This window comes from Vanellus vanellus (assembly GCF_965231255.1).
Source record: "Vanellus vanellus genome assembly, chromosome: 24".
Taxonomy (NCBI): domain Eukaryota; kingdom Metazoa; phylum Chordata; class Aves; order Charadriiformes; family Charadriidae; genus Vanellus; species Vanellus vanellus.
The window spans coordinates 6,713,331-6,737,381 of record NC_138929.1 but is presented as its reverse complement, the minus strand read 5'-3'; the positions used below and the strand labels follow the sequence as shown (position 1 = coordinate 6,737,381).

Below are 24,051 nucleotides of genomic sequence, written 5' to 3'. Positions count from 1 at the left end.
GGAAGAAGGCAGGAGGGACTGTGGAGATCAGGCACAGTACTCATCCAGGCAAGTGCAGTGACCAGCCCCTGCTCAGCTGCACATACCTCCTCTTATCCTTCCTCCTCTCTATTGCCTCCCCTTGCTCCTCCCCAGTCCCCTCTTCCCCCCTCACCCGTGACCTTTCCACTAAACATTCCTTAACAAGCATTGCTGTGTCCCACAGTACCCCCCTCAGACCTCCATCATCCTCATCTTCCTCTTGTCACTTCTTGTCACTTCCAAAGCTCATCCTCACCCACCTCAAAGCCACACCTGAAGTTTCCTAATGGCCCATTAATTAGAGGCTGAAGAGCTCTGGGCTCCCTCCTTGTCTCCCTTGTCACTTACTGAGAGATTGGTTGCATTGTATACTTTGTTCATCACATTCCCTTTCATTTCTTCCTTTTGAAAGGAAAAGGGGCTTCATGTGACAGACTAACTAGGGGCACTTACCTTCTACATGCTCTTACAGTGGCCTCTGCTCAACTCGCTCAGGTGTGAGGGTTCCTGAAGACACTGAAAGGCTCCTGTCCTTAGGGAAAACTGGGTCTCTTGAGTCGAGGCTCTGGGGGGAAAGCTCATATCGTCCTCAGTCTTTGAAGTGTTACCTTGAAACACCTGCAGCAACACTAAGCCATGGCACTCACTTTCCAGGACACCTGAGAAGTTACAAACATGAAGGAAAAGGGAAGGATTGGCCAAATGAGCAATCAGTTTCAGGTGTATGATGAATGTAAAAAAGCACTCAGGTCGATTTGTCAGTCTGGAATGAGTTACTTTGCACCCTCATATTCCAAAATATTCATTTTTTCCTTTCCCAAGGTGTCCTGCATTCCCTGCAAGATCCTGAATCCACCCTAACAGGTGTTTGTGTTCAACTGAGCATGAAGACAGACCAGAATTCCGCTTCAGTGTAAGCTCAAAATCTTATTATTCTTACTCCATCCAGGTGGGAAGGGGGTTCTCATCCACCCTCCAGTTCCTCACAGACACAGCTTTTCCAGGGAGAGAGACTGAGCTCTCTTTGTCACTTCACAAGGCCTCACTACAAACACCTCCAGTCAATGGCCTTCTGAGCTGGCATCACTCCAGTAAATAGACCAGGGTGGCCTGCCACCATGCCTGCTTTTGTCAGCTTCCACCACAGATGCTCTCCAGGGCCAGCTCTTTGCTTTCCAAAACAGACTAAGCATAACAAGAGATGTGTACACAGAGGGACAAACCAGAGCTCAGAACTGCAGACAAAAGAAGGATTCTCTTGGGCAGAGAAACCAGAGGAACTCGAGGATAGAGGGGTCCTCCCAGCACAGCACTGGTGAGACACCAGAGCTGGAGGGGAGACATGAAAAGCAAGGGAACAGCTCAAGAGGTGTACCAGGGAATCTCATCCATCGCCTGGCTGATGTGCATTACTCACATGTTGAGGGTTACCCTGATCCCCACGTGCAGGACCAGGAAAACATTTTTGTTCCTGGGCTTCTTGGGCAAGGAGGTAAAGCCACCAGAGCAGTCATGTCTCCTACCAAGAGCCCTCTTCTCCACCAGTGGTCGTTGGTGGACGCTGAGGAAAGAGTAAGAAGTGGACAAGCAAGTAGGGCACTTCTAAGCACTCTCTGCTGTGTCCGGGCGACCGGTACCGGCCCCGGGGCGCAGGGCCTCGCTGGCCCGATGCCGCGGACGGGGCCGGTCGGGCGGGGGAAGCGCCCCGCGGCGGGGCCGGGCGGGGCCGGGCGCGGAGAGGCGGCCCCGGCGGGCGAACGGCAGCGCCCCCTGGCGGGCCCGCCCGGGGCTGTCCCCCCAACCCCGACACACACGCCCGGCCCCGCCCGCGGTGGTTCGTGCCCGGCCGCAGCCCCGGCTCCACTCCCCGTGGCTCCCAGGGCGCAGTAATACACCGCCGCGTCCCCGCGCCGGGGCCGGGCGAGCCACAGGCCGCTGGACCGGCGGTCTGCCGCCACCCACAGCCGCCCCGCGGGGTCCTGTACCGCTTTGGAGTCCTTAAGAGCGCTCACGAGGAATGCGGGGCCTCGGCCCGGAAGCTGACGGAACCAGTGAGTGATCTGCCTGATTTGTGTCTTGGGGTATGAGCAGTTGATATTGATGCCGGTGCCCTCGGTGGTCTCTGCCGACGGTTCCTGCTGCACCTGTGCTCTGCTCACAACCACTGCCAAGAGAGGAGAACAGGCAAAAAATCACCAAAGATCACCCAGCTCGGATGGCTCATCCATCCCAGCTGGATGTGGGTGTGTTACAGGGAATGATGGAGAGCTGAATCCAGAAAAAATAATAGTGCTGAATGCACAGGGGGTGAGTGGATGGAATAATGGTGCAGAGCAGGAAAGCAAACTTTTAGTGGAGAAATGGGGAGAATAGGAAGAGGAGACTTGGAGGGACCGGTAAGGGGCACAAAGGGTGGGAGAGAGGCAGGAGGGGGAAAGACACTTTGAAGAAGGTGAGGCAGAGGTGGCGCTGGACTCGCCGGGGAAGAGCACAGGCACAGCCCCGATCCCCATCCACCCCCGCCAGCCCCACGCACCCAGGAGCAGCGCGGCCAGCCCTGCGCCCCGGCTCCGCCGCATCCCGCCGCTCCGCCGCCCGCGCCTCGCTGTCCCCCTCCAGCCCCGGCTCTCTGCTCCGGTCGCGCCGCCTCCTCTCCTCTCCTCTCCTCTCCTCTCCTCTCCTCTCCTCTCCTCTCCTCTCCTCTCCTCTCCTCTCCTCTCCTCTCCGACGCCGCCAGCTCTGCCCTGGGGCTCAGCCTGAGACGGCTCAGTGGCTCCGCACTGGCACAACTTGGGGCAACCGGGACATGTACTCTCCCCGTCCTCCAGCAACAAGAAGCCTGCACAGCGCCAGCTGCAGCCTGCGACAGCAGCACCACCGTGGCCCAGCAGATGCAGCAGCTTCCCAGAGCTGTCTGCCAGCTCAGGGGCTGGAACCAGCAGCCACGGATTTCCTGCGCGTGGGAGTGAGGAGGCTGAGAGCCTCCCTTCAGCTGCCGCTCTGCAGTCCCAGCACAAGGCCTAAAAGTTGTGTTGTGGCAGAGGGGGTGTGAGGACAAATGTGCCCATGGGCGGGCAGGGGTCAGGGAGGATTGGGAAAGGGGGGGGGGGGGTTTATCACGTAGAATGTAGGTGAGAAGGGCCCTCTAGAGGTCATCTGCATCACCCCACTGCTTTGAACAGCTCCCCTAAGTTCAGGTTGCCCAAAATCATATTCAGTCCAGCCTGGAACACCTCCCAGGATGGCAATTGCACAGCCTTGCTGAGAAACACGTTCTTGTTCTCCTTATTTCTTTTAGCCTGTGTCCTAACTAGAACTCCACACATTCCAGCAGCTGTTCATTGCCTCTGCTCCTGTCGCAGAGCACTTCCAGTGTCGAGGCCACCTTCTCTTTTTCCTTTCAACAGGTAGTTCCTGGACCCACCGGGAATAATTTGGGTAACAGAGATCAGTGTATTGCCTGTTCCCTGTGGCTGGGTGTGATCCCCAAAACTTGAAGGAAGTGCCAACCTTCCCACTGCTTGCAGTGTTCATGAAAACATTGTAATATCAGTCCTACTGTGGATACCTGAGAGACTCCAGTAGTACAGGTCTGCCAGCTGGGCTTTGCACCAGTGGCCAAAACTCTTTGAGCCTCCTAGTCCAGCCGATTTCCACCCACCTTATAATCCTTTACTGAACCCTTTCATCACCAATTTGGTCAGAAAGGATGTATGAGAGAGGCTGTCAAATGTCTTGCTAACCTCTAGGTATACACAACCCCCGCCCTTTCCTTATCCACAGCGCCTGTTACCTCCTGAGAAAGCAGTGAGGTTGGCCATCAGCTACACTAGAGTCTCAGCTCAGAAGCAGCTCCACAGAGAGGAAAATCTGCCCTGGCTGAGCTCTCCCAGGAGAACTCCCTGACAATGATGTCATCAAAGGTCACTAAAGGGAATGAGGGACACATCAGATGCGCTGTCTCCAAGTTGGACCTGAAGCCCAGGCAGAGAGACAATTCAGTAAGGGAGATGGACTCAGGAACATTACATACTGTTCACAGCCCTTGTCAGAAAGAGGGTCCTTCTGGACACCCCGGTGGGACAGCAGCTGGCTGTGGGGGATGCTGTCTTGAATCCAGTGTCCCTTCCCTCCCAGGAGCAGTTGCTGGGCACTTGGACTGAGATTTCAGTGTGGAGCATGAAGTTGCACCCCGCGGCGGGGCCGGGCGGGGAGAGGCGGCCCCTGCGGGCGGAGCGGCAGCGCCCCCTGGCGGGCCCGCCCGAGGCTGTTCCCCCAACTCCGACACACGCCCGGCCCCGCCCGCGGCGGGTCGTGCCCGGCCGCAGCCCCGGCTCCTCTCCCCGTGGCTCCCAGGGCGCAGTAATACACCGCCGCGTCCCCGCGCCGGGGCCGGGCGAGCCACAGGCCGCTGGACCGGCGGTCTGCCGCCACCCACAGCCGCCCCGCGGGGTCCCTCACGTCTTTGAGGTGTTCAGCAGTGCACACGAGGAATGCGGGGCCTCGGCCCGCGAGCTGACAGAACCAGTAGATGTAATCATAAGACTGTATATTGGGGTGTGAGGAGCTGATGCTGATGCCCGTGCCCTCGGTGGTCTCTGCCGACGGCTCCTGCTGCACCTGTGCTCTGCCCGCAGCCACTGCCAAGAGAGGAGAAGGACAGGCCAAAGATCACCAAAGTCACCGAGCTCTGATGGCTCTTTCCCCAGAGAAATATTTAGAAAGAGCAGCAATGAAACAGTACCAGTCCGGAATGGATGGGGACATGTACCCATGAGCCTCATGTGGGTTCGTGGAGGGAGGCAAAAAGATCTGGGAGGCAATTTGATACAAATTAATGGAGTGAAAGTCACGTGTATGGATGGATGGTGTGTTCCAGGCAAGGACGATGGGCTCAATTCTGAAGAAGAATAAATGCTGATTTCACAGGGAGATGAGTGGGTGTATGGAATAAGGGCACAGTGCAGGAAAGCAAACTTGTGCCTGCAGGTATGAACGAAATCAGAGGGGGAGATGAGAGAGGTGTCTCAGAGTGGGAGGGGGGGTTAGGGATGTTAGATGCATGGAGAGATGGGTGAAAAGAGGGATGGGTTCATGGATGAAGAGAGGAAGAGTAGACAAGAAGAGGGGCTGTTACAGTGAAGGACAGAGGGCTATATTTGGGCTAAAAATAACTGCCGAAAGGACAGGGGAAGGAGAAGGTGCATGGAAAAGGAGCGGTTCATGCAACCAGGCTCATACTGACAGACTTGGTCCAGAAAAAGGGAGAATAGGAAGAGCGGACTCGGAGGGTCCGGCAAGGGGCACAAAGGGTGGGAGAGAGGCAGGAGAGGGAAAGACCCTTTTTAGAAGGAGAGGGCAGAGGTGGCTCTGGGCTCGCCGGGGAAGAGCACAGGCACAGCCCCGGCCTCCATCCACCCCCGCCAGCCCCACGCACCCAGGAGCAGCGCGGCCAGCCCCGCCAGCCCTGCGCCCCGGCCCCGCCGCATCCCGCCGCTCCGCCGCCCGCGCCTCGCTGTCCCCCGCCAGCCACGGGGGGCTCTGGCCGCGCCTCCTCTCCTCTCCTCTCCTCTCCTCTCCTCTCCTCTCCTCTCCTCTCCTCTCCTCTCCTCTCCTCTCCTCTCCTCTCCTCTCCTCTCCTCTCCTCTCCTCTCCTCTCCTCTCCTCTCCTCTCCTCTCCTCTCCTCTCCTCTCCTCTCCTCTCCTCTCCTCTCCTCTCCTCTCCTCTTCTCTCCGCCCCCTGCGCCACCGGCGGGGCCGGGTCGGGTGTTGCAGCTGCCCGCGGACAAGGCATCCCAAAACCACACCGACACCGCCCCAGGGTCGCCGTCCCAGTGGCCCGGGAAGGGCCGGCAGCGGCCCCGGGAAGAGCGGCTGGCAGCGCGCAGCGAGCAGGAAGGCGGCGCCGCGGCAGAGCCCGGCCGGAGCCGAGCTGCCCGCAGCGACACTGCGGGTGCGGGAGTGCGGGCAGAGGCTGTCCCCGGCACGGGCACCTCGGCCACAGCCACGCCGGTGCCCTGTAAGGAGCCAAGGGGCAACGGGAACGGCACAGCACCGGGGCATGGAGGGAAGTTTTGGCCGTTAAGTGCTGGCTGTTTTGACAGTGCTCTTATTTTCTCGAAATATCTCCTTGGATACTTTGACATTTAAATCTAGGTCTGGAAGGAAAGAGCCCGGCGTTCTGCTGGACCCTCTCAGCCATCAATGGAATAGAAAAATTAAGCTGTCAGAAAGCTTCTCTCCCCAGCTGGCATCATGACTCACAAGTCCATGATCCTCCCTCCTCTTCCACAGTCCACAGGTGTCTCATGTAGAGGGTTCTAGGTCTTCTGAAAAGGAGCCGTGTCCGAAGCTTAGTGCCCATTGCCCCCACTGGCTGATATTTACAGACAATCCTGGGAGTTCCCAGTTTCCCACTGTTCATGGCATTCCTGAAAGCATTAAACAGTATTGGTCCTAAAACTGATCCGTACTACTATACCCCCCGCCATAAGTGTCAGTCAGCTGGGCTTTGCACCAAGAGCACAACTCTCTGAGCTTGGTAGTCCAGCCCATTTTCCACCCACCTTATCACTTAACCCATTTGTCACCAATTTGGTCATAAAGGTAGCACAGGAGATGCTGCCAAATGTCTTGCTAAATTCAGGTACACCCCTCCCCTGCCCTTCCCTTCTCCACAGGGCCTGTTACCTCCTGAGAAAGCAATGAGGTTGGCCCTTGGCTACACTAGAGCCTCAGCTCAGAAACAGAAGCTCCATGGAGAGGGGAATCTGCCCTGGCTGAGCTCTCCCAGCACAGCTCCCTGGCACTCATCTCACAAAGGTCTCAAAAGGGAAGGGTGAGGCCCTCGGCTGTACTGCTTCAAGCTGGATGGGAGCTCAGGCTGACCAATATTGAGGAGGGGAGATGGGCTTAGAAAAATGCCCCACTGTGCAGAGCATTTGTCAGAAAGAGGGTCTATACTGGACACCCCTGTGGGACAGCAGCTGGCTGTGGGGGATGCGGTCTTGAATCCAACATCCCTTCCCTCCCGGCGGCAGTTGCTGGGCACTCGCACTGAGATTCCAGTGTGGGGCATGAAGGTCCTTGTTGGCTCAAGTCCAAAGCAGTCACCAGTTCTTTGGCTTTCCTGTGCAAGCCACAGGGTGTGACTTTCCACACACAGCACCGCAACAACAGGCTTCACGTTCCTCTCATTCAGTACCTGTTTGATCCAAGGCCTTGGCCCCTGCCTCACAGGGCATTAGGTCAATGGGCTGAACAAGTCCATCTGGCATTGACATGGCCATGAGAGAAGGGCTGTGTCCGACCCCAGACACCACCAGCACTGCATTGGCAACATATGCACTCAGGGATGGCCAGCACGAGGTGGGCAGGATTGCTCAGCCTTCCCCTTGCCCAGAAAGCAATCCTCATCCTTTGAACTCTCTGGCACTGTGGAGAGCAGTTGTGTCCTGTCCTGGAGAGGCAGAGAGCAGGGACTGCCAGCCGTGCTGAGGCACTCCCAGTGGTGTTACACTGAATTCAACTAAGGATGCAAAGTGGAGTGAAACCATCTGGGGAAGCAGCAACAAGTGACCATTGAGGTGAGCTGAGGATAGAAGGGAAGAGAAGGACATGGCAGGTCCTCATGCATAGGAGCCCATGGTGTCCAGCTGAGGAAGGCTGGAGGTTCTTCCTCACAATGACACTTCAAACAGTTCAAAATACGGTGACCCAGGCTGATGTCACCTGCCAGCTCTGACCCATCCAGCACTTAAACTGCCTGCACTGCTGCATTCCTGCCCTGGAAATCCTGGGGCCTTTCATCCCCGTGCTCAAAAGAAGCCTCCATTGGGGAATGGGCATGGCACAAATCTGGAAATGAAAAGGCAGCAGTGGTGGAAACCAAAGCACAGCCCATATCATTAGCTGTGATGGTTTGCATTCAAGATGAGCTTGTCAGGAAATTGTTACCTCTGCAAAGGGTGTCTCTGGTCCTGTGGCCATGAAGGGCAGGTATAAAAGCCAGCCCAAGCCCCTGCTCTCTCATCCACTTCTCTTGCCTGCTTCTCCTTGGGAACCAGGTGAGTGTGAAGCTCCTTCTCCTCTTCCAAAGTGAGGTCTCTCCTCAATGGACATCTCACCTGATCTTGTCTCTCTCCTGTCCTGTGGTTTGTTGCTTCTTGTCATGATAGAGCAAAGTGAGGAGAAAATCTGCTTAGAGAGTGTCTGGGATGTGGCAGTGGGGTTTTGGTTTATGCGCTAGGAGAGAGCCTCTCTGAGCCAGGCTGCGCATTACAGGGTGATGAAGACTGTGAGTCTCCTGGATGAGCTTCTAGCTCCTCACTCAGTAGTGGCATTGTCTCCTTTGTGACAGGGTAATAGGGCTGCTCCTCACACACCCTTGTGCTCTGCTTCCTCCCTGCTCCTCTCCCAGGTGCACCTCCAGCCCAGAGACATGTCCTGCTACAACCAGTGCCTGCCATGCCGGCCCTGCGGCCCGACCCCGCTGGCCAACAGCTGCAATGAGCCCTGTGTCAGGCAGTGCCAGAACTCCACTGTCGTCATTGAGCCCCCTCCCGTGGTGGTTACCCTGCCCGGACCCATCCTCAGCTCCTTCCCGCAGAACACCGTTGTGGGATCCTCCACCTCTGCTGCTGTTGGCAGCATCCTCAGCTGTGATGGAGTGCCCATCACCTCTGGGTGCTGTGACCTCTCTGGCATTTCCAGCCGCTACAGTGGCAGAAGGTGCCTCCTCTGATCAAGATGTTGGGCAATCCCCAGTGAGACACCTCGAGGAACTCAGAACATGATGCTGGGCAAAGGATCGAGGTTCAGGATGTGTTTGCAGTATCGCTGAATGGCTTTGCCTTTCTCCCCCTCTTCTTTGTTCTGTTTCGCTTCTCCTTGGCAGCAAGGTCCCCTGAGGCATGCCTGGTGAAGACTACCTGTCTCATCTATGCCCCTCTGTGGGGCACACAGACATCATGCAAGATCTTCCCCATGGCCAATGACTGCACAGCCTCAGCTGCCACCAGGGCTCCATGAACTGGCAGCTCCCACCTGGAGTGACTTTGTTTCCCTCTTTTCACTCATTAAAGTTCTGCTGCATTCAAGCCTGGCTTCTGTGCGCTCCTTCCCACTGTGGACACTCCCCACGCTGCCAAAGGAAAAGGGGTTGCTCTGGGGTGGAATGGGGTGAGGGCAGAAGGAGACCCTTATTTCTCCATTCACAGAGGATTGGAAGGCTGGGACAGCCTTCAGGGGCTCCTCTTTTGAGCACCATGCCTTGGAGCTGAGGAAGATATCCCGTTCTGTTCTGCTGCCAGTGACCATCAGGCCTTGCCCTGCTGTGTCTCTGCCCACAAATACCCAGAAAGGCAGGAGGCCCTGAGGGGTCATCAGCCCAATGAGCTCTTGAGGAAGGGCATTCCTTTTGATATGGCCAGAGCTGCTGTGGGGTGGCAGGGGGTGGGTGGGGGCTCCTGAAGGTGATTTGCTGTGCAGAATGGCAAGAGTGGTAAAGCAGGGAACAGCTCTTGGGATGGCCCATAGCTGCTACTCCACCTTCCTCCCCCCTCCACCACCCAATTTAGTGGTCATGGCCAGCATGCACGGTCGGGAATAGCCGGGAAATGTCACCCGTGCTGCTGAAAGCTCCAAAGGTCAAAATGGAGCTAAGGATGTGGGTGGTGAAGGCAGTCAGGAAAGAAATAAGGACAGAGAAACAGAATATTTCTGAGGGAGATCAAATTTCTCTGATACACACCGTTTAGGAGACCGTGAAGATGAGCAAGGACGAGGTCACTGGGTTCACTTGCAAGAGCTCTGCATGCAGTTTCAGAACTCTTGACTGCTTCGTTTGTCCTCCCAGAGAGTTTGTGCTCAGGAATTGGCTGTCATTCTGGTGGAAGAGGGTTTACTTTACATGTAAATCTCACCACTTCTGATCACTGGAAATGTCTCTTGGCAGCTATGACAGTCTCATATCCTATTTCCCATATGAAAATTCAGGTGTCTTGACAAAAGTGTACAAGTGGAAGGTTGGAAATCCCCACACCCATGTCCTCCATCAAGAGGGATTAAGGCTCATGAAGCATATCTCTGAATGACTGAAGGCCACAAGATGTGTGAGGGAATTTCTCTTGCATCTCTGAAATCTTTTTTCCCTCATCATATTATTAATAACCATCATCAACAGCAGCACAGGTGGACTTCCCAACCCTATTGCACTAAACCTTGTAATAAGCAGAAGGTACTCCAGGTCCTTCGCCATTATGATACCACCTGCAGTTGTCCATTGAAGGGAGGGAGGGGTGGCTTTTCTTCTGTCAGATGAGTATGTCCTTTGGCCAAAGCACTGCCAGAGCGCTTCTACTGGTTCTTGGCATGACCTCCAGTTTGGCTGTGCAACCAAGGAGATCTGGGAAAAGGCATTGTTGCCAGAGGGTGTTCTTTTTTGATGGTGGTTGAAATCATGCCGGGGCTCTGCTGTGCGCAAGGCAGGCACTGAGCTGTCTCAACCCATGCTTCCCATTTCACTGCTGGGGCCTGTTTCTATGGCCCACGTGTCTTCACCTACATGGAAGCTCCCTCAGAAGGGTCACTAGGCAAAGCAGTGCCCGTTCTTTACATTGATCCATGATTCTCACTCCCCTGCTCAACCCCTTGATTTACACCCTAAGAAACAAGAATGCGAAAGCTGCTCTGAGCAGGTTCAAGATCTGGCGCTTGTTCGTGTGACGGAAAAAACTGGCAGGATGCTGTGGCCCTCAACTAAAGGGCACTGTGCATTGAGGTGCTAGTGATCCACGTGACAGATAACCTAGTGAGGCCCACACCTCTGCTGTGCTCTGCTACACACAGAGCTTGGCCTTCAGAGCTGTGTTGTGCTGCTCAAGTCCCTTGGGTAGAGGACAAACTCAGCCACCCGATTGGAACCGATGAGCCTGTACATAGCTCCTGCTCGGTGGCAGTGATTCCACTCCCTGTGTGTGTCCTTGCCTGTGTCTAAAAGTACACCGTATGAAGTTCTCATGTGAACATTGTTTCTATTTGACAGTAGAAATGATGAATAGATCCGTTTTATTTTATGAAAATCTTCTAAAAGCTTGACCGACCAAATTGGGGCAGTCCTTTCATGGGCAGCACCTCTGTGCAATGCTGTGCCCTGATTGGAGATGCTTATTTGACACACATGGCTTAGGGCTAATTCATGGAAATCTGCCCCATTACACAAGGAATAACGTGATGAATGTTAACAGAATCAGGGTGAGGGAGGTGCAGAAGACTTGTTCCAAAAAGTTTTTCTAGCCTTGCAGCCAGAAGGGTGCCCACAGCTTACAGCTTAGGGTGGGCTCTGAGAGTGCCCAGATATATATCACAGCCCATGATCCGTTAGCAGGAAAGACTTTTAATATGCAGTGGGTGAAAGGTTTCCTCCCATATCTGCTCAGCTCGCAGTTGGGAGGATCGTGCCCCCCATGTTGTTTGGTCCCCTCCCTCCAGGGCTGTAGCCTCAGAGCAGGACTGGCTGCCCCACAACATGCTGACACCTCTCCAACTAGTAAGCCATTGTTAGAAGCTGGGGTTGTCCAGCAGACAAATGGCCTTTCAGGAAAACTGCTTGGTCTGTAAAGAAAGCTGTGTTGCCTCAGGGGAATGGGCACAGTCCCCTGCCTTCCCAGCAGACTGTGTCCCAGCACTAGGAGGAGTGCAGCCTGTCCCTCAGGTGTGCGAGGTCCCTTTACTCTGGTGAACATCTCCTGACTGCACCTACCCAGCAGGATGTTGAGGAGGCACAGGGAAATCTTGTGGGTGCTACAAGAGAGCACAGCTGGGAAATGAGTCTGTAGAAAGCACAAGAAGCCACTGCCAAAAGTGCACAGAGCACTGCACAATGGCAATGGTGTATTTTCATGCAGGCAAAGCCACATCCCCACCAATCCTGGGCAGGAAAAAACAGTCCAAATGGGATTAATGGACATAACCAACCCTCACTTGGAGCTGTTAAGCACTGCCTGGGCTCAGAAAGCCCCAGCACAACAACATGGCAGCCCTGAGCAGCTACAGTGTGCCTCGTTCACAGGCCTAGATCAGCCAGGTATGTTAAGGGAGGAAGGTGGTGGAAGGCTGCAACCTTTCATCCAGCTCAGCAATATGGGTGGGAACAGCAGTCAGCGTGCAGAGCTACTGACTGTACTCAGGGTACTAGAGGAGGCAGACCCACTTCCAAGTTGGCTGTGATAATCATTGCTTTGTTTTAACTCATGCAGAACCAGTATGTGGAGCCTGACATGGCTGCTTCCCCTCACTGCATGCCATGTAGCCACAAGCCCGAAGTGCTGGACACCCGTGCCCTCCAGCCACACCAAAGCTCCTCATTGTCTTCTGCAACACACAAGTAACTGGACTGTTTAGGGACCTCTGCACCACCGTGGTTTTATGGGGCATGGGAGAAGAGGGACAGGACATCTCTGGTACTTCCAGCAATAATATCATGGCTATTCTAGGCCAGCTCTCCTTGCTTTACCTGCCTGTGATGTAATGACCTTGACTGGCCACCAGGTGCCCACCCAGTTGTGCTGTAACTCTCCCTCCATCAACAGGACAAGACTTACACTGTAGGTGCTGCTTCATTCCCAGAGAGTTTTTGGGGAGGCTCAGGGATGTGGTAGGCCTGAGGGGAAGCCATACCAATAACAACTGAGGAGAAATAGGCATCGAGTACATCAGCCTTTTCCCTGTCATTTGTCACCAGGTCCCCATCCTCACCAAGCAATTAGCCCACATCTATTTAGCCTTCCAAGCACCCCCATCCCATGGTTAAACCCCATATCCATGTTCAAGGTACTCGAGGACAGATGGATAGCAGGGAGGAAGCTTTGTTGGGTCAATGGGCTCAAGCTGGGCACATTACTCTCCTCTGCTGCACCTCCCCCTTGCAACAAGTGCAGATCAGTTTCCCCTCAACTACGTTGACACCCTGGACATGGGACTTGCAGAAGCTGCCTCTGTTAAGTCTGACACCTGTGCGATGGCCCTGTACATTGTGGAGATCCTCTGTTTGGGTGTGTCTTCTCCACTAGCTCTAGATGCCTAGAGCTCAAGACTTGTGTGTGTTTGTGTGTCTGTGTGTGTGTTGTCTAAGCCAGCTCTCCACTTTACCTTGAGTGTCAACAGAAGAAAAATAGGTGTTTGTAAGGCACAGATTGCCTGATGGGTATGAGAGAGGATGAACTGAGGCTTCACAGTGCCGATTTCTCTCCACTGATCATCAATGGAGCAAAGATGTAGCTCACCCGGAGACACTGGCTCTGGAGAGACAGGAGAACAATTTCCCCCTACTCATGTCTTGTCTGACTTTGCACTTAGATCTTTACTTGGATCTTCACTCCCGTGAAGACAGAAGACTTAGGCCTTAACTGTGGTTAGGGGCTCGGAAATGAGGTAGGTGAACCCCTTACCTTACTCGCACTGTATTCCGCTGTCCACAGTTGCCTTTAGCTATCTCCCACCCTGGAGGTTTCAAGACCACTTTAATATCCAGCACCAAATACTTGACATTTCCAGTCTCTTGAGACATGGCTACTTCACACACCTCCCACATGTCAGGAACTCTTCACACTTTAGAGAACTGCCTTGCTGTTCTATAATTGACCTGCGTGAAGAGAGAGCACTATGTATTATGTTATGAGTTTGGGATGGGAATACTGTTGATAGTGCACTAATGTTTTTGGCTGTTGCAAAGCAGTCAAGGCCTTTTCCACTCCTCATACCCCCCACCAGTGAGTGGGCTGGGCATGCACAAAAGGTCGGGAGGAGACACAGCCGGGACAGCTGACCCCAACTGACAAAGGAATATTCCATGCCATATGACATCACACTTGGTATATAAACATGAGGGAAGAAGAAGGAAGGGGGGGGACACATTCAGAATTATGGCTTTTTGTTCTTGTTCTTTTCTTGTTTTGCTTTATTTGTGTGTGCAGCTTTTGCTTTACTTATTAAACTGTGTTTACCTCAACCCAGGAGTTTTCTCACTCTTACTCTTCTTACCCTCTCCCCCATCCCATCTGAGAAGCAGACGTCAGTGGAGGAAATGGATGTGTTTGCAAAACCTTCCCCTGCTGAGATATGGAAGAAAGCAAATATACAAGGCCACGAGTCCATGAGAAACGATATTCCAGGGTCTCCCTTCTGGTGGTATTTGCACTGACGTACTCCCTGACAGTAACAGGCACTGCATCCATCATAATATTTGTGTGGATGAATAGCACCCTTCATACCCCAAAGTACTTTTTCCACTGGAATCTCTCCTTCCTGGAGATCTGGTACACTATGGGTGTTGGTCTCAAAGCTGTAGGAGCCATGCTGGGGACTAGCCACACAATCTCTTTTCATGTCTGCCGCCCCCAGTTGTTCCTTCTTCTCTCTCTAGGCTTTACTGAGTGTTTTCTCCTGTCTGTCATGGCCCATGACTGCTACTTAGCCATATGCTACCCCTTGAGACACAGCTCCCTCATGAACAGTGTCCTCTCTGCTCAGTTGGTGCTGAGCTCCTCGTTGGGAGGCTTTCTGGCCATCCCTCTACTGGTCTTCCTGACGTGCAGGCTGATGGTCTGTGGGCCAGATGTCATCAGTCATTTCCTCTGAGAAACAGATTCCTGCCTTGCCCTCTCCAGCAGTGACACATGGCCTGTGGAGCTAGTGACCTTCCTCGTCTCCATAATTGTTCTGCTGGCCCCCTGGTATGGCTCAATCATGTTTCTCTACACCAAGCCATTGGTGCAGAACTCTCTGGATCTGAACAAAGTCCTGAATACCTTTCACAAATCTGTAATTCCTTTGCTGAACCCCTTCATTTACACCCTCAGGAACAAAGAAGTGAAGCAAGCTCTGGGGGGGCCTTTCCAGAAAAAGTGAAGTGGCTTTTCAAAGGGCCTCATGGGAGCAAACAAATTCATCCCCTCCCTCCCATCACTTCTACCCTGCACAAGTTCCTCACCAAAGTGTTAGTGCACCTGGGCATCTCAGGGAGTGAGAAGACACCAGTTCCACTCATTTGGGGCTTTGTTGTGGAAACACTTTCATGTGGTTGGCAAAGTCCCCAACCTGCAGAGCTGTCAAGTGCTGGCTGGGCACCAACTCTCTCTTTACACTCACTGGGAGGACATCAGCACTTCCAAAGGGCACTTGCTTTTCCCCTTCCTACAATTTTCATTTCAGAAGAGATGCATCACGTTCTTAAAGCTCTTCTTTCTGCACCCTGACAGGGAGGGGAGTCCATGGGACCACTTCAGAAGGAGGAGGCATCAACATGGCAGACACACCTTGACGGAGAGTGTGGGACTGATTTCAATGAGTGTCAAGCTCTCCAAACGGGATGACTGAGTCAGGACTGAACGTCTCCTCCTCACTTCTCGAAGCAGTGCTGCTTCTGGAGGCAATTCTCCTGTGTCCACCTGTTCTGGGCACTTGGCTCTTAGACCTCCAGCCAGGCCCAGGCACCAGTGCCTGAGGACAGGCTGATGCCCACCCTTGTCAGCTGTGCCCTCTTTCTCTGTGGTATTTGGGAAAATCCCTGGGACAGTCCACTGAGGCTGGAGAAAGACACTGAGCCTATCCTCCAGTATCCATCAATGCTCGGCATTCCTTGCTTTTGGGAGAGAACTGTGTCTGTGGGTGCTGCCTGCAGAACTGGAGAGCAACCAAAAGCAGGACCTGAAATGTCCCCAGGACATGAGACTCAGCATAGTGCAGGACAATGAGGGCTGCTGTTGATTCCCATCAACGTTGCCTAGTGCCCTCTGAGATCAATAGGGACATGCAGAGACTGGAACAGGACAGGCAGACCAGACCCATGTCACTTGGGAGAGGCAGGCCATGCTGGAGCAGCAGTGGGACAACAACCAAAACACTAGGCTTTCTCAGGTGAAGTGGCTGATGCTTCATGAGTGTCAGACTCCAATTCGTAGGGTTGGATGAAGCTGGAAAGTCAGCACCCTCCAGCTGAGCTTCCACATGCAGTGCTTGGGTGCCATTGCCTGAGAATAGGTGCCCAGAAGCATTCCTGTTGCCTATGGGAGGAAAGATCACTGAGATGGGATTGCCAGTTATTGGACAGAGAAAACAGCATGGATTCAGGGACATAGTGGTTTCTCCCACCTCAGCACTGCTGGTTTTCCTGAGAAAAAGAGAAATGGGAAAGATCGGGACCACTGTCCAGCACTGCATAAGTGCAGGAAGGCTTTGAACAGAGAGTCTTGTTCACTATCTGGCTGATGGGTCTTTTTCACTTGTGAATGACCAGATGCAGGGAAAGGAAGGGTTTTTCTCTATTTGACCAAATATGGGAGTGGGGCAAAATTATAAGAGCAGTTGTGCCTCCTACCACAAGCTTTGTTCCCAGCTGAGGCCACCAGTGGAAGCACAGGGAAAGGGAAGAAGAAGACAAGCTGATGGGTTACTTGCCCTCAGTACTCATTCTACCGTACCAGCTATTTTAACCAGAGGCCATTTACAAGCCTGGTTTGGCATGTTTATGGTGTAGCCTTCAATGGGTCTGCCCGAAGTCAGGTTTCTTGGAGCATTTTCATCACCAAAGACCCTGGATCTAAATAGCTGTAAAAGTCACCTTGGAAGTGGCCTGCGGAGCTGGAGGATTCAATTTGTAATTGTGTACTTGAGCCAATTTACTGAGTTACCAGTAAGAAAGTACTTGTGGTTGTAGTTCCAAAGCACTAGCTTGTATTGGCACTGGATGAGTCGGGTCTGTGTGTTGTACCAGTGCCTGGGGATGAGAGGGGGATGGGGGAGATGCCCAGCCCCTGCCCGTGGAGCCCCCTGCAGCAGGGCCGAGGGCTGTGCGGCAGCCCGTGGGCAGGAGGGTGTGTGCTGACCGCCACCCTGTGCAGAGCAGAAAGGCGCTGCTCCTCGCCGGAACTCAGAGGGGCCGGGGCTGCAACCTCTCTTTCCCGGGGGCCGCCGCCTCCGCCGCCGCGGCAGGGGATTTCTGTCTGCGTGGCGGTGAGAATGAGGGGGTGAGCGCGGGTGAGGGGCGGGAGAAGGTTTCTGCCCGGTGGGCGGCTGCGACGTCGCGTCGGGGGAACCTCCTGGGGCTGCGGGGCGCGGGGGATGCGGAGCTTCGGCGGGCCCGATGCCGGGGCCGGGGCGGGGCGGGCGGGGGAATCGCCCCGCGGCGGGGCCGGGCGGGGAGAGGCGGACCCGACGGGCGGAGCGGCAGCGCCCCATGGCGGGCCCGCCCGGGGCTGGCCCCTCAACCCCGACACACACGCCCGGCCCCGCCCGCGGCGGGTCGTGCCCGGCCGCATCCCCGGCTCATCTCCCCGTGGCTCTCAGGGCCGGGCGAGCCACAGGCCGCTGGACCGGCCGTCTGCCGCCACCCACAGCCGCCCCGACGGGTTCCTCACTGCTTTGGAGCCTTGAAGAGTGTGCACGAAATATGCGGGGCCTCGGCTGAGCTCTCTTTGTCACTTCACAAGGCCTCACTGCAAACACTTGCAGTCATGGCCTTCTGAGCTGGCATCACTCCAGTAATTAGACCAGGGTGGCCTGCCACCATGCCTGCTTTTGTCAGCTTCCACCACAGATGCTCTCCAGGGCCAGCTCTTTGCTTTCCAAAACAGACTAAGCATAACAAGAGACGTATACACAGAGGGACAAACCGGAGCCCAGAACTGCAGACAAAAGAAGGATTCTCTTGGGCAGAGAAACCAGAGGAACTCGAGGATAGAGGGGTCCTCCCAGCACAGCACTGGTGAGACACCAGAGCTGGAGGAAAGACATGAAAAGCAAGGGAACAGCTCAAGGGGTTGACCAGGGAATCCTATCCAGTACCTGGCTGATGTGTATTGCTCACATGTTGAGGGTTTCCCTGATCCCCACATGCAGGACCAGGAAAACATTTTTGTTCCTGGGCTTCTTGGGCAAGGAGGTAAAGACACCGGAGCATCTATGTCTCCTGCCAAGAGCCCTCTTCTCCACCAGTGGTCGTTGGTGGATGCTGAGGAAAGAGTAAGAGGTGGACAAGCAGGTGGGGTACTTCTCCTGAGCACTCTCTGCTGTGTCCGGGCGACCGGTACCGGCCCCGGGGCGCAGGGCCTCGGCGGACCCGATGCCGGGGCCGCGGCCGGGGCCGGGGCCGGTCGGGCGGGGGAATCGCCCCGCGGCGGGGCCGGTCGGGGTCGGGCGGGGAGAGGCGTCCACGGCGAGAGGAGCGGCAGCGCCCCCTGCCGGGCCCGCCCGGGGCTGTCCCCCCAACCCCGACAAACACGCCCGGCCCCGCCCGCGGTGGTTCGTGCCCGGCCGCAGCCCCGGCTCCTCTCCCCGTGGCTCCCAGGGCGCAGTAATACACCGCCGCGTCCCCGCGCCGGGGCCGGGCGAGCCACAGGCCGCTGGACCGGCGGTCTGCCGCCATCCACAGCCGCCCCGACGGGTTCTGCACTGCTTTGGAGCCTTGAAGAGTGTGCATGAGATATGCGGGGCCTTGACCCACGAGCTGACGGTACCAAAAGATGTAATCATAAGACTGTATATTGGGGTGTGAGCAGTTGATGCTGATGCCAATGCCCTCGGTGGTCTCTGCCGACGGCTCCTGCTGCACCTGGGCTCTGCCCGCAGCCACTGTCAAGAGAGGAGAAGGACAGGCCAAAGATCACCACAGATCACCTATCTCTGATGGCTCTTTCCCCAGTGAAATGTTTAGAAAGAGTAGCAGTGAAAGAGCACCAGTCCGGAATGGATGGGGACATGTACCCATGATCCTCATGTGGGTGCGTGGAGGGAGGCAAAAAGGTCTGGGAGGCAATTTGTTACAGATTAACAGAGAGACAGAATGAAAGTCAGGTGCATGGATGGATGGAGGGGGAGGGAGAGGGGACAGTTGAGTCGGGTGTGTTCCAGGGAAGGACGATGGGCTGAATTCCAAAGAAGAATAAATGCTGAAATCACAGGGAGATGAGTGGGTGTATGGAATAAGGGCACGGTGCAGGAAAACAAACTTGTGCCTACAGGTGTGGAGGAAATCAGAGGGGGAGGTGAGAGAGGCGTCTCGGAGTAGGAAGAGGGGCTAGGGATGTTAGATGCATGGAGAGATGGGTGAAAAGAGGGATGGGTTCATGGATGAAGAGAGGAAGAGTAGACAGGGAGAGGGGCCGTTACAGTGAAGGACAGAGGGCTATATTTGGGCTAAAAATAACTGCGGAATGCAGAGGGGAAGCAGAGGGTGTGTAGGAAAAGAGGCGTGTTTGCAAACAGGCTCGTACCAACAGACGAGGTGGATTAATGGGGAAAATAGGAAGAGGGGACTCGGAGGGTCCAGCAAGGGGCACAAAGGGTGGGAGAGATGCAGGAGGGGGAAATACCCGTTGAGGAAGGAGAGGGCAGAGGTGGTGCTAGGCTCCACGGGGAAGAGCCCGGGCACAGCCCCGGCCTCCATCCACCCCGCCAGCCCCACGCACCCAGAAGCAGCGCGGCCAGCCCCGCCAGCCCTGCGCCCCGGCCCCGCCGCATCCCGCCGCTCCGCCGCCCGCGCCTCGCTGTCCCCCGCCAGCCCCGGCTCTCTGCTCCAGCCGCGCCGCCTCCTCCCTTCCTCTCCCCTCCCCTCCCCTCCGCTCCTCATCGCCGCCGCCAGCTCCGCCCCGAGGTTCAGCCCGGCGCCGGCCGGGTCGGGTGTTGCAGCTGCCCGCGGACAAGGCATCCCAAAACCACACCGACCCCGCCCCAGGGTCGCCGTCCCAGTGGCCCGGGAAGGGCCGGCAGCGGCCCCGGGAAGAGCGGCTGGCAGCGCGCAGCGAGCAGGAAGGCGGCGCCGCGGCAGAGCCCGGCCGGAGCGGCGCTGCCCGCAGCGACACTGCGGGTGCAGGAGTGCGGGCAGAGGCTGTCCCCGGCACGGGCACTTCGGCCACGGCCACGCCGGTGCCCTGAAGGAGCCATGGGGCAACGGGAACGGCACAGCACCGGGGCATAGCGGGAAGTTCGGGCCGTTAAGTGCTGGCTGTTTTGACAATGCTCTTATTTTCTCGAAATGTCTCCTTGGAAACTTGGACATTCAAATCTAGGTCTGGAAGGAAAGAGCCCGGGGTTCTGATGGATGCTCTCAGCCATCAATGGAAAACAAATAGTATGCTGTTAGGAAGCTTCTCTCCCCAGCTGTCATCATGACTCACAAATCCATGGTCCTCCCTCCTCTAACTCAGTCCTCAGGTGTCTCATGTACAGAGTTCTGGGTCCTTGACAGCAGCCGTGTCCGACACTTCCATTCTCTAGCTCTTATCTACAAACATGCTGAGGGTTGCCAGTTTGAGGAGGGGAGATGTGCTTAGAAAGTTTCGCCACTGTGCACAGCCCTTGTCAGAAAGAGGACACTACTGTGTGACAGTAGCTTGCTGTGGGGGATGGGGTCTTGAATCCAACACCCCTTCCCTCCCAGGGGCACTCGGACTGATATTCCAATGTGGAGCATGAAGGTCCTTGTTGGCAGAATTCCAAAGCAGTCACCAGTTCTCCTGTGCAAGCCACAGAGTCTGACCTTCCACTCACAGCACCGCAACATCAGGCTTCACGTTCCTCTCATTCAGTACCTGTTTGATCGAAGGCCTCAGCCCCTGCCTGACATGGCATCAGGTCAAAGGGCTGCACAAATCCATTTGTCTTTGACATGGCCATGAGGGCTGTGTCCCACCCCAGACACCACCAGCACTGCATTGGCAATGTATGCACTCAGACATGGCCAGCACGAGGTGGGCAGAATTCCTCAGCCTTCACCTTAATCAGAAAGCAATCCCCACCCTTTGAACTCTCTGGCACTGTGGAGAGCAGCTGTGCCCTGGCCTGGGGAGGCAGGGAGCAGGGATTGCCAGTCGTGCTGAGGCACTCCCAATAGTGTTAACACTGAATGGAACTAAGGATGCAAAGTGGAGTGAAACCATCCTTGGTGGGGCCTGAAATAGGCAGCGGCGGAATGTGAGCTCTGCAGGGGTAGGCAAAGGAGGGCGAAGGAGACAGGGGCTGCAATTCAAGGCCTCTTCCCTGGACAGGTCTCTAGCAGGCTGATGCCATCACCACTCAGCTGCACTCGGGCTCCTTCTGACCCCGGGAACCTGCTGCTCTGTGGTGCTCAGGGACAGAGCAGTGGACAGTGTCTCTGCCAGAACCAGCACAATCCCTCTAGATTACTGACACACAAGGACGGACACACACACAGGCTCAGGCACACTGGCATGCAATCATGCACAAATTTGTGCTCCTGTGTGTATTCTCAGAAACCTAGCTGCTTTCAAGTGCACAAAGGGCAAGAACACACAGAGGAAGAGCACGAACCATGGTCTCTGCTGAGGACCCCTGGCGACTGGACAGTGTTAGGCAGGTTGGTGTCAAAATCTAAGCAGCACAACACATACATCTGGGGAAGCAGCAACAAGTGACCATTGAGGTGAGCTGAGGAGGGAAGGGAAGGGAAGAGAAGGACATGGCAGGTCCTCATGCATAGGAGCCCATGGTGTCCAGCTGAGGAAGACTCATTAGGAAGGTTCTTCCTGAGAGTGACACTTCAAACAGTCCAAGAAGGGTGACCCAGGCTGATCTCACATGCCTGCTCTGTAGCCTTCCAGCACTTAAAATGATGCTTCTGCCTGCACTGCTGCATTCCTGCCCTGGAAATCCTGGGGACTTTCATCCCCGTGCTCAAAAGACGCCCTCATTGGGGAATGGGCATGGCACAAGTCTGGAAATGAAAAGGCAGCAGTGTTGGAAACCAAAGCACAGCCCATATCATTAGCTGTGATGGTCTGTGTTTAAGATGAGCTTGTCAGGAAATTATTACCTCTGCAAAGGGTGTCTCTTGTCCTGCAACCATGAAGGGCAGGTATAAAAGGCAGTGCAAGTCCCTGCTCTCTCATCCACTTCTCCTGCCTCCTTCTCCTTGGGAACCAGGTAAGTTTTGGGCACCTTCTCCTTCTCTTCCACAGAGAGATATCTCCTTGATGGACCTCTCAGCTCATATTGCCTCTCTCCTGTCCTGTGGTTTTTGTCTTCTTGTCATGATAGTGCAAAGTGAGGAGAAAATCTGCTTAGAGTGAGGCTGGGACATGGCAGTGGGGGCTTTTGGTTTATGCAGTAGGAGACACATAGTGCAGACTGGGCTGCACTTCATAGGGTGATGAAGACTGTGTTTGTCCTGGCTGAGCTTCCAGCTCCCCACTCAGTAGTGGCCTTGTCTCCTTTGTGACAGGGTAACCAGGCTGCTCCTCACCCACCCTTGTGCTCTGCTTCCTCCCTGCTCCTCTCTCAGGTGCACATCAAGCCCAGAGACATGTCCTGCTACAACCAGTGCCTGCCATGCCGGCCCTGCGGCCCAACCCCGCTGGCCAACAGCTGCAATGAGCCCTGTGTCAGGCAGTGCCAGAACTCCACTGTCGTCATTGAGCCCCCTCCCGTGGTGGTGACCCTGCCCGGACCCATCCTCAGCTCCTTCCCGCAGAACACCGTTGTGGGATCCTCCACCTCTGCTGCCGTTGGCAGCATCCTCAGCTGTGATGGAGTGCCCATCACCTCTGGGTGCTGCGACCTCTCTGGCATTTCCAGCCGCTACAGTGGCAGAAGGCGCCTCCTCTGATCAAGATGCTGGGCAAGCCCCAGGGAGACACCGTGAGGAACTCAGAACATGGTGCTGGGCAAAGGATTGAGATTTGGAATGTGTTTGCAGTATCGCTGAATAGCTTTGCCTTTCTCTCCCTCTGCTTGCTTCGCTTCTCCTTGGCAGCAAGGTCTCACCACAGCACACCTGGTGGAGTCCATTTGTCTCCTTTGTGCCCCTCTGTGGGGGGGGACAAAGATATCATGCAAGATCTTCCCCATGGCCAAGGACTGCAGAGTCTCAGCTGCCGCCAGGGCTCCATGAACTGGCAGCCCCCACCCGGAGTGACTTTGTTTCCCTCTTTTCACTCATTAAAGTTCTGCTGCATTCAAGCCTGGCCTCCGTGTGCTCCTTCCCTCTGTGGACACTCCCCACGCTGCCAAAGGAAAAGGGGTTGCTCTGGGGTGGAATGGGGTGAGGACACAAGGAGACCCTTCTCTCTTGATTCACAGAGGAGTGGATGGCTGGGAGAGCACGGGGCACATGGCATGGCATCCCCCCTTCCATGCAAACAAGCCCAGGGAAGGGACATTCCCTCTTCAGCATAGGGACAGGTATGGGGACGGGGACAGGCATGGGCAGGAATGAACCCTTGCGTTCTTCTTGTAAAACTGTGGAGCCAGCATAAGAAGGAACGGGTTTTGACTCTGCTAGATATCGGGTCAGAAATAACCCTAATTCATGGAAGTTTGCCCCATTATACAAGGAGTAACATGATGAATATTAACAGAATCACGGTCAGGGAGGCATGGAACAATTGTCTCCAAAAGTCTTTCTAACCTTGCAGCCAGTAGCGATCCCACCTCTTACAGCTTGGAGTGGGCTCTGAGAGTGCCTATATATATCACAGCCCATGATCCGTTAGCAGGAAAGACTTTTAATATGCAGTGGGTGAAAGGTTTCCTCCCATATCTGCTCAAGTCGCAGTTGGGAGGATCGTGCCCCCCATGTTGTGTGGTCCCCTCCCTCCAGGGCTGTAGCCTCAGAGCAGGACTGGCTGCCCCACAACATGCTGACACCTCTCCAACTAGTAAGCCATTGTTAGAAGCTGGGGTTGTCCAGCAGACAAATGGCCTTTCAAGAACCCTGCTTGGTCTGTAAAGAAAGCTGTGTTGCTCAGGGGAATGGGCACAGTCCCCTGCCTTCCCAGCAGACTGTGTCCCAGCACTAGGAGGAGTGCAGCCTGTCCCTCAGGTGTGCGAGGTCCCTTTACTCTGGTGACCACCTCCTGACTGCACCTACCCAGCAGGATGTTGAGGAGGCACAGGGAAATCTTGTGGGCACTACGAGAGAGCACAGCTGGGAAATGAGTCTGTAGAAAGCACAAGAAGCCACTGCCAAAAGTGCACAGAGCACTGCACAATGGCAATGGTGTATTTGCATGCAGGCAA

At 55.2% G+C, this 24,051-nt stretch overlaps 1 protein-coding gene across 1 annotated transcript; it reads left to right on the top strand.

Moving 5' to 3' along the window:
- Positions 1–1,868: 1,868 nt before the first annotated feature.
- On the top strand, positions 1,869–13,105 carry LOC309681207 (feather keratin Cos2-3-like; the record flags this gene model as incomplete). Its single annotated transcript, XM_082495046.1, has 3 exons — positions 1,869–2,072; positions 8,441–8,751; positions 12,955–13,105. Exons 2-3 carry the CDS (start codon positions 8,462–8,464, stop codon positions 13,103–13,105), a joined length of 441 nt encoding a protein of 146 aa, XP_082351172.1. The 5' UTR covers positions 1,869–2,072; positions 8,441–8,461.
- Positions 13,106–24,051: the final 10,946 nt, after the last annotated feature.